Source organism: Gymnoscopelus braueri (assembly GCF_963280865.1).
Source record: "Gymnoscopelus braueri genome assembly, chromosome: 10".
In the NCBI taxonomy this organism is placed as follows: Eukaryota; Metazoa; Chordata; class Actinopteri; order Myctophiformes; family Myctophidae; genus Gymnoscopelus; species Gymnoscopelus braueri.
In genome coordinates this window covers 33119490-33128790 of record NC_137611.1, presented here as the reverse complement: position 1 = coordinate 33128790, position 9301 = coordinate 33119490, and the positions used below count along the sequence as shown (strand labels likewise).

Below are 9301 nucleotides of genomic sequence, written 5' to 3'. Positions count from 1 at the left end.
ACGATTCATTGTAGAGTCTCATGATAGTCAAACATGCGCTGAAAATTCCTGCGAGCCTGCCGTTAATGGCGAACGATTTAACACTGGTTGCTTGTTTCCAGAATCTGGCAACACGAGTTGCCAGGTTCTGGAAGAAACAAGCAACCAGTGTTAAATCGTTCGCCATTGACGGCAGCCTCGCAGATAGTTTCAACGCATGTTTGACTATCATGAGACTCTACTATGAATACTAGTAGTGAAAAAAACAACTTTGCGTCGGTTATAATAGACGAATTTCACTAACCCTCACGCTCCCATTATAACAACGGAGGGTGTTTAAAAAATGACGACAGGGGAATATATGAAAAAAAAAAACGCTACTTTTCACATCGGTAGGTGAGTAACGAGACATCAAAGATAACACTTAATTTGTCCGGAATTCTCCTTTAACATAAGTTTCAGGGCTATAAGATTTCAGGCCTTTCCTCTACCAATACTGCAATAAACTAAGGTGCTCTCCGTTTCACTTTCATTATTTAATTTCAATAGGTACAAGGCACGAGAACATTACTGTTTTTTTTATTTCGTTGTTGGGGGGGAGGGGGGGGCATGTTTATTAACAAATATTTACACAATATTTGCATACATAGCAGAAGAACACAGTAGCAATGGTGTGGAGTTAAATCCACAATATTCATCTTTCTGATATACAGTGTTTCTTTGACGCAAGCTTACAGAGATGCAAAAATACAGCGCATCATTGGCTAATTCAATAATAAAGCAGCCAGCCAGTCAGTCCACAGATACTAGAGACTAGAGAGTAACTCATCTCTAATAGTCTGCCATCTCCTAAGTGGTAAAACATGTAAATTTATGTAAGGGCCCATAAGAAACACATATTTACAATACGTTTAGGTAATCACAAGATGCGTGCATAGGCATCCAGGGCCCCCGGAGACGAAAGCAGTCAATACTAAAATAGTTTTTATGTCTCATTAATTCCCTCTGCATTCGCCGGTACATCCCCCTTTTACCGCGGTAATACAGTAATCACTCACAATCGCACTGAAAATTATCTGCACTCATCTGTGGAATAAAAAAAAAGGGCAGAGGGGGCAAAGTGAGGCGAGACGTTCCCATTTTAGCACTCTCTTGCCTCTTTAATGTTCATCTGGGAGCCGCCGAGCGCTCGGCTCCTCTCTCCTCCCCTCAAACGGCGATGGGACCCGGCTCCTGCACTCCCGAGCCGCTTAATGACAGTGGGATGTCGATGACACTCGCGTGTGTCCCGCTCGTTAGACACTTGCACGCACTCGCACGCACATATGCACGCACACACACAGCTTTTTCATGCTACATTGCCTGGTCGGTAGTACAACATAAAGGGTCATCGGTGGTGTGATGGAAAAAGAGGTACCTTTCCACTCACATTATGCTGTGATAAGAGGCAACGTTTTCTCCTCTGGGTGATGTCGATGCAAAAATGGAATCACTCCAACCAGAATAATGAAAAGCTCCAGAGACCCGCATGTGAGACGCCAAATGGTCAAAGAAGTCATTACCTGTCTGCTCATTATGACCTTGTTTCGCATAACCCATTATAAGACAAGTATATGGAACCTGATAAATAGTAGTGGTTTACAGAATAGACCTAAAACAATCTATATGAAAATAGATATTCCATATTCTGTAGAACTGTCTTTGTCATGTTAATGTATTGACATCACTGTATCCGTACGTCAAAATGGAAATGTTAAAATCGTATGTGATAGGGTACACAGAAGCGCCACGAAACAGCAGAGTTCTATTTACCTCAACCACGGTACCTAGAGGGACGCATTATTAGCACCCTCTAGTGTCCATGGTATAGTAATCAGATTTTTTTTTACATTTTTTCTCTAAATGAGATCCAGTCTACAGTCGTCCTCCTAGTCTAAATCAGCTTCTTCAGCTTGCACATGTAGATGGGTCCAAAGTTGGCTGCTAGGTGTGGAAGGACCATCTCACCCAGGGTCAAGTCAGGGGCGAAGTTAAAAGTGTTGCTGAACAGCTTTGTGAGGGGTCGGAGGTCGAGTACCTGAGATGGCATTGGATTAGGATGAAGGTGAAAAAAGAAAATAAAAAGTTACCATCTGGATTTAGATTGACAGTCATTATTTTCTGCAGAGAGACTCTTTCTGTCACAGGGCCATACAAAAAAAACATGTAAATTGTAATGTAAGTTAATGTAGTGCTGATAAATATACTGATATATGATTGATATATTGTAATGAGATCTGTGAAAAGTTTAGAGCACTATAAAATATACTAGTTATTTTCAAAGATGTACGGTCACATAGCAAAATCATCTTGCTGTTTAACTTTGACCTGTGTACATCCACTGGTGCAAGTGCAGGCCCTTCAAAATATTATTGAACCTTTCTATTCACTTTGACTTAATTAGTGACTATTCATTCTCATTTCAGATTAACGTCATTCATAAATGATTTTGTTGCCGTTGTTCAGCTTAGTGTGCCCGGTACATATTTAAAATGTTTGATTATTTAAGGCATCTTCACTTTATTAGACCGTATAGGGCAATGAGAGAATGACATGTGCTACCAGTCAAAATTATTATTATTATCATAGCACCTTTCATACAAAACATGCAGCTTAAAATGCTTTACATTAGAGACTTAAAATAAAACAGGAGGGAAAAGATTAAAAGGAAGAAAACAATCACAAACTAAATAAATGTTTAGCATAAAACAAAAGATGATAAGCTAAAATGCTCAAGTAACGCCTATGTTTTTAAGTGGCTTTTTCTTTCTTTATTTTTTTTGATTTCAACCTGCCTCAAATCAACTCTGAAAAACACAGGGAGCCAATGTAGTTCAGCTAAGTCTGGAGTGACGTATTCTCTCTTTTTTGCTTTTGTTAGAAGTCTAATAGAGTTCTGTTTTTTTTTAAAGTGCATTCACCCTACTTGAGATAAAAGCATGAATTCGTTTTTCAGCATTTTGAAGAGTTAGGAATGGTCATACTTTGAAAATTCATATGAGATGAAAGAATAATGGTCACTTTGTTTATAAGGGACTTAAAGATGCAGGGTCACTTTGGTACTTTGCCTGTTTTTTTGTGCCTGCCTTTCTCAAGGTTGCCTGCAGAGGTCACCAGCACTGGTAATAATTTCAGCTCTGATGGTTGTGATTTTATTGTAAAAAGATTTAGCAAATTTAGGGGAGAGGCTTGGCTAAGAATGTCAGGTTTTTAACAATGTATCAATAATAATCTAGCAACAATATTCTAGAGTTGCTGCTATTTTCTGAGATTAGTGTGTGCACAGGGTTATTATAGGTAACCAACTATGTATTCTTTGTAAATACTACGGTGGACAGTTTTTCTCCATCCTTTTTCAGTTGCTCCACAAGACCTCTTCATCGCATGGACAGTGCTGTCTATCATGGTGATGTTTTATATTACATTCTTCTTCATTTTGACCTTGAGTGGTGTCGCCTAATTTAGGCCATTTTCACCTTATCGAGCTGACAGACAGGCAACAGTAACTCAAATAATCACTTGTTACAACCGAGGTATACAGAAGAGCTTCTCTAAACAACAAATCGAACTTTGAGGCAGACTTCTACAGCAGCAGAAGACCACACCAGGTGCTACTCTGGTCAGCTAAGAACAGGTGAGAGCAGTTTCTGGAATACTCAACAACCATGCCACGTTCAAAATCACTTAAATCCCCTTTCTACCCCATTCTGATGCTCGGTTTGAGCTGATGCAAATCGTCTTGACCACGACTACAGGCCTAAAAGCATTGAGTTGCTGCCAAATGATTGGTTGATTAGACATTTGCGTTACCATGCCGTTGAGGTGTGTCTAATAAAGTGGCCGGTATAACTCAAAATGTGTTTTGCTGCTTCTTTGCATATCTCTGCTGTCCAGCCTGAACCTGCTAACTCCAAAACGCTCATTGTTCAGGAAACGAAAAAACAAAATATACGTTTTTCAGGAAATGAAGAAAACCTTATATTTTTAAAAGCAAAGCAAAGTTGGTATAGTGACTTTATATATTGTCAGATACTTGCATGTGTCATTATATTATCAACACTTTACCCAAATCGCGGGTAAATCAACACTTTAGTTAGTAGTTTCAGACGAGCAGAAATCAAGCTGAAATGGAGTTGTTGTCCAAACAACAATAGCTCCACTCGCTGCTGAGGGAGAGATTTCAAAAGGGTACAAATTCCCAAAAGCTAACAATGGATCTCCAAGCTCACAATGCATCACAACAACGTGTGAATCAATGCCCTGATGCTTCATGACACTTATTATATAGGCCTACAATAATAAACAGGACTTTAAATATTACAATAACTTCTGCAAAGAGGTAGTAGAACTAGCATGGCAGAAATGCTACGAACGCCTTTCTTCTTGTCATATTGCTCTCCTCATTAAACACTTCATAGATTTTAGAAATATAATTACTTGTTTTCATAACATTAGCGTCAGTGCTAAGTTTGATAAACAGGTACACTGTATAGTTTTAAAAGACTACGGGGAGCTTTACGTCGTGCTCCTCCTCCTGGCTCACTGCGCAGTGAGCTCTACTCATGCTGTTAAAAGGCAGTGCTGGAGAGGAGAGGGGGGAGTTGTTTGTTTTTGACGGACAGTTTGAGGATCCAATGGAGTTGGGAGTTTTCGTCAGAGGCGCTTTTTAATACTTTTCATTGGTTCAAATGTTTTGATTTTTTACACAGACGTAAAGGGTGTTCAATAGATTTGATTTATGAAAAGAAAAAAAAAGATGAAAATGGAGTTAGCTGGTTCGTCCTGGACACCGACGATATAATGTATATGCAAAGCAGAGAAAGTTCTTCCGGCAACACAGTTAGTTTGCACCTCATGTAGTGGATTTGAACCCATTATGTGCTTCACACATTAGGTGGCTGAGCCACCACCATGGCTATTTAGCTGCATATTTGTATATAATGTGTGTGTGTGTGTGTGTGTGTGTGTGTATGTGTGTCCACTGACCTGAAGGTGGATGCCAAGGTTCTCTCTGGCCAGGTGGATGGCCTGCTCCACCACATACTGGTTCTGAAGCTGGGAGAGGGTGCAGGTGGAGTAGACGATCTCTCCCCCAGGACGCGCTGCCTCGATACCAGCCCTGTAGGACAGACAGAAACAAAAGGGAAGCTTTTGAAATCGTCATGACATTATATGCTCAGAATGTAGAGGCTTGGTACAACATACTATAGCATAAACTTCATTATAGCTAGTGTGCCATGATTAGTGAGATAGCAGGTTTCATTAGATCTCTATCCAGATTTGTGTCTTGGCCTAGATTGTAAAAGTCTGTGGTCTTAGATCTGAATATGGAGGTTCAATATCGCCAGTTTCTCAGCTGGATGTACTGTGGGCACAAATTTGAATTTTTAAGTGAAGTCAGCTCCCAGGTCCCAATACATTATCAGTTAAAGGGGCATGAAACTCTAAGCTGATTTTGTAGATTGTTTTCTAGTTCGGGTTAAAGACTACAGCAGATTAAAAACATGGCAGGCTAGTAAGCAATGCATCTGCATTAAATAAAACTAATTATGGCCTACTGGCTGGCTGTGTTAGAAAGTGTGCATAGAGCCAAAGGTGTGCCAATGTGAGACAGTTTTGACATACCTAAACCTAACACACACCCATTATTAATTTGATTAGCTGCAGTCGTGTTAGTGTACTATACGGTCTGTCTAAGGGTACAGTCACACATCTGCGTCAGAAGCGTTGTAGCCAGCGCATACCGAGGCATCAGACGCGTCAATTACTCATGACTCATTTTCTGGTGTGTAGTCCGTTTGACTTACGTTGTAGTAGTTGACTGACTCACTGAAAGAAAACTACAAGCGAAATGGCTGCCAAGTGGGGTCAACATGGCGTTTCTTTCCTATTGGTAGACACCCGGTCACATTTTTACCCTGGTGTAGTTTTTAACCTGAAACATTCCACTTTAACTGATTCACTGCCAATCACATAGATCTACGCGAACCTATTTAAAGCCGCCACGTGCCAATCGCGTAGATCTACGTGAAGTAATATTTTTTTTTCCAATTTGACCCAAAGACAAGGAGATATGATTAGTCAAAGATCTAGACTCCTATCCACTTCCTTGTTGACTTAAAACTTAAAAATTCAGTATTTCGGCTCTTGAGTACTTTTTTTTTTCAATGAAAAACTCGGCACTGGCAAAAAAAATATGAAAATACCTCTGGCAGTTAATGTTAATAGAATACATGACATGATGCTCCCCTCTAGTTTGTATGTTCTTCTTAATCCGTCTCTCTCAAACACACACACACACACAAAGTGTCCTGTTGTCCTTACAGCAACAATTCCATCTGCAGCTGGGGCAGCATGCGTCTCTCCTTGGTTCTGCTCCTGTTGAATATATTGTTGTCGTCCTCCAAGACTGAGTGTCTATCTGTGGTGCAGGGGACATCAACGAGGACCTGAGCACAGAACAGAAGGTTCAGAAGCCTGTAGTAATACTACATACTCTTAAAAAGATGAGGTCAATATCAATAACAGCACTTGCGTTTTTTCCAAAGCCGTATCTGTTTGTAATGCAAATGTAGTACACAACGCAACTGATTCAATTTTGTACAAATTCCATAAATTGGCTTGGTACTCAAAAATAAATTGACAACAGGGTAATGTACACTTTTTATGTCAAATTGATCAATCAATCACAATTAATTCCATGTCATTTTAGTCCAGCTACCATTCTGTTTGTTTTGTTTACCCTGTCAAAGACGTCCTTCTCCATTTCACCCCATTTTCTGCCATCGTGGGAGGTGATACGCAGTCTCCCTTTCAAAAGCTCTTTCGGAATGTAGCTGTCGATGACCTTTCTGAGACGTGAGGTCCGAGACACTGATTTATCATTCACACATAGAAACCCTTTATCAAACAACATAAATGCCACGCGCACACGCACACGCGCACACACACACACACACACACACATACACACAGTGAGTTACAACAAATGACAGATGAGGCAACAATAATAATAATAATAATATCACTTGAGAAATTAAACATCTACTGTGCAGCCAGATGTGAATCTCCCCCTTAGCTAAAGGAGACATTAGGCTTTAGGGCTACAGGCATGGCTACTCTGATACAGGAAATAATATATAATATAGCAAAAGAAATATGAAAACAGAGATGAGATCCATGCTCTTACGTATGGCCTGGGTCTGAAGCAGAGCCAGGGTCTTTCCACCTGGGGCAGCACACAGGTCCAACACGCTGTGACCCTCCTGGACATCCAGCGCCAGGCAAGGCAAGATGGAGGCGGCATCCATCAGATAGTAAGACCATAAGCCATACACATCTGGTCTAAACAGGAAAGAGACACAGCAAACCATAATTAGGCTTAGAATTAGATCACATTTTGGCCTGTGGAAATTGCAGACATTTACAATCAAATGTGTCATTAATTCACCTAAACAACACATCAGTCTCCCAAATGCTATTGTACAGATCTCTAGGAGTTCAGCGGGGGATAGCTGTTCACACCTCAACTTTAATTGCAGAAAATGTTCACCTAGTAGGCTTGAATCTTGTGATATCTGCTCTTGGAAACACTAAACACTTGATGTTGGGGCTGAGCTGTGGCAGTTCTTGACCAATGCCAGTGCACTCCTCCTCGGTCCTGCCCTCTGACTTTGCTCCACCTATTGGGTACAAGAAGAACTACAGTAAGTCGTGAAAATCGCAATCCTCAGTTTTAAAGCATACCATGTCCAGCAAACAGAATTCTTGATTCTGCAAATTCCCTCTTGGTGACTGAATGTTGAAACAGCACCCCTACCATTCTGATCTGTGTTTATGATGAAGTCCCTGCAGCCCTGGGCCTGCAGCTCAGCAACGGCAGCTTCGTCGGCAGAGAAGCTGTTGAACAGGGCTCCGTACTTGCGCTCGGAGAGCAAGCTGACCCGAACTGAGGGCCACTGTTGTTTTCCCAACTGGAGACTGTAGGTGGCGTCAAAGTTCTGCAGGGCCAGATTGGTGGCAGGATACTTGGGTCGAGTTCCAGCCTGTTGGGGTTAGAACAGGGGATATGTATCGGATAGATGGATACCTTTATTGATCCCGCGGGGGAATTTCAGTCGCCCAGAGGCAGCACAGCAGTTAAGAGTTACAGAATTACAGGTACAGAGAAGGAAAGTATTGTTGTATACAGCAATACAAAGGCAAGAAAAACAATAATATAAGAAGCACCTTCAATACAGAACAACAGAATGCAATAGTATACACCACCTATTCAACTATCCTGCACTATGCAGAACAAACAACACCACAAGGTTACAGTGTCCTCACCATATCCCGCCCCAAAACAAATAAAGGGTCCATTACAGTCAGTGCAATGCGAAAGACAAGTGACAGTGTTCACAGTGCAATCAGTACAATAGCAATACCCTAAAAGTGTCATTAGAGGTCAGAGTCCTTGATTCATCTATTATTCGAGGTTATGTTACAGTCGACCTGGTAAAGCGACCATTGTGTGTCTCATTGTAAATCCTCATAGCTACTGGTCTGGCACAAAGGACATGCCAAGTCTCATACAGCTCCACCTAGGGTAGCAGGTGAATCTGTTGTTTCCTCTCCTGCTCAGAATGATGCCACTATATCTAGGTGTTTCAATGGTGTGTTTGAAGTGCCCCCCCTTGCCTGCATGACTGATGCCACAGTGATTCACAAACAGTGATAGGTCATCATGCGCATAGGTTTTTCCGTATCATACCCATTTGGCTTTTACACGGTTTCGTCTAGGAGTTAGACAACGTAAATCTTTGATTTTCCTCAGGAGTAATCTCGTGTCCATGAGTGCCGCCATCTTGCCGTGCTACCGTTTTAGTGTCCCGTCTTAGTTTTTTCCATTGGCCAAAACAAAGGTTCCGCATTAGTGTTGCCATATTTTGTGAGAGAAATAAGCAACCCGGTCTAGGAAAACAAGCCCCAAAGAAGCAACATATAGACCACATGAGCACTTTATCGGCTATTTGAAAATATCCAATCTACAAGCTTGTAGATCTGCTATTTTCAAAAACTCTTGAAATAAAATGTGGAATATTTTTTAAACATTCAATTTCTAACTTTCTACCGAACATTCTACCAAATCTGGTACCTGGCACAAAACATTTTCATACAAATATTTGAGAACCACTGGTTTAAGTAATAATGACAACATTTGGAAGCAAGCCTAAATATGCAAGTACATAAGCTAAAAAAAACGCAACCCGCACTTACCAATATTTACAAGCAACTTTACAAA

The 9301-nt window shown here is 40.9% G+C and overlaps 1 protein-coding gene across 1 annotated transcript; it reads right to left on the bottom strand.

The window, feature by feature from the left end:
* Positions 1–544: 544 nt before the first annotated feature.
* nsun4 (NOP2/Sun RNA methyltransferase 4) lies at positions 545–8866 on the bottom strand. The gene is made up of 8 exons (XM_080439519.1): positions 8771–8866; positions 7838–8063; positions 7571–7700; positions 7208–7362; positions 6761–6918; positions 6343–6467; positions 5005–5137; positions 545–2056 (listed from the first exon to the last, which is right to left on the bottom strand). The coding sequence occupies exons 1-8, from the start codon at positions 8861–8863 to the stop codon at positions 1913–1915; spliced, it is 1164 nt and encodes a 387-aa protein (XP_080295645.1). The 5' UTR covers positions 8864–8866; the 3' UTR covers positions 545–1912.
* Between the last annotated feature and the right edge of the window lie 435 nt (positions 8867–9301).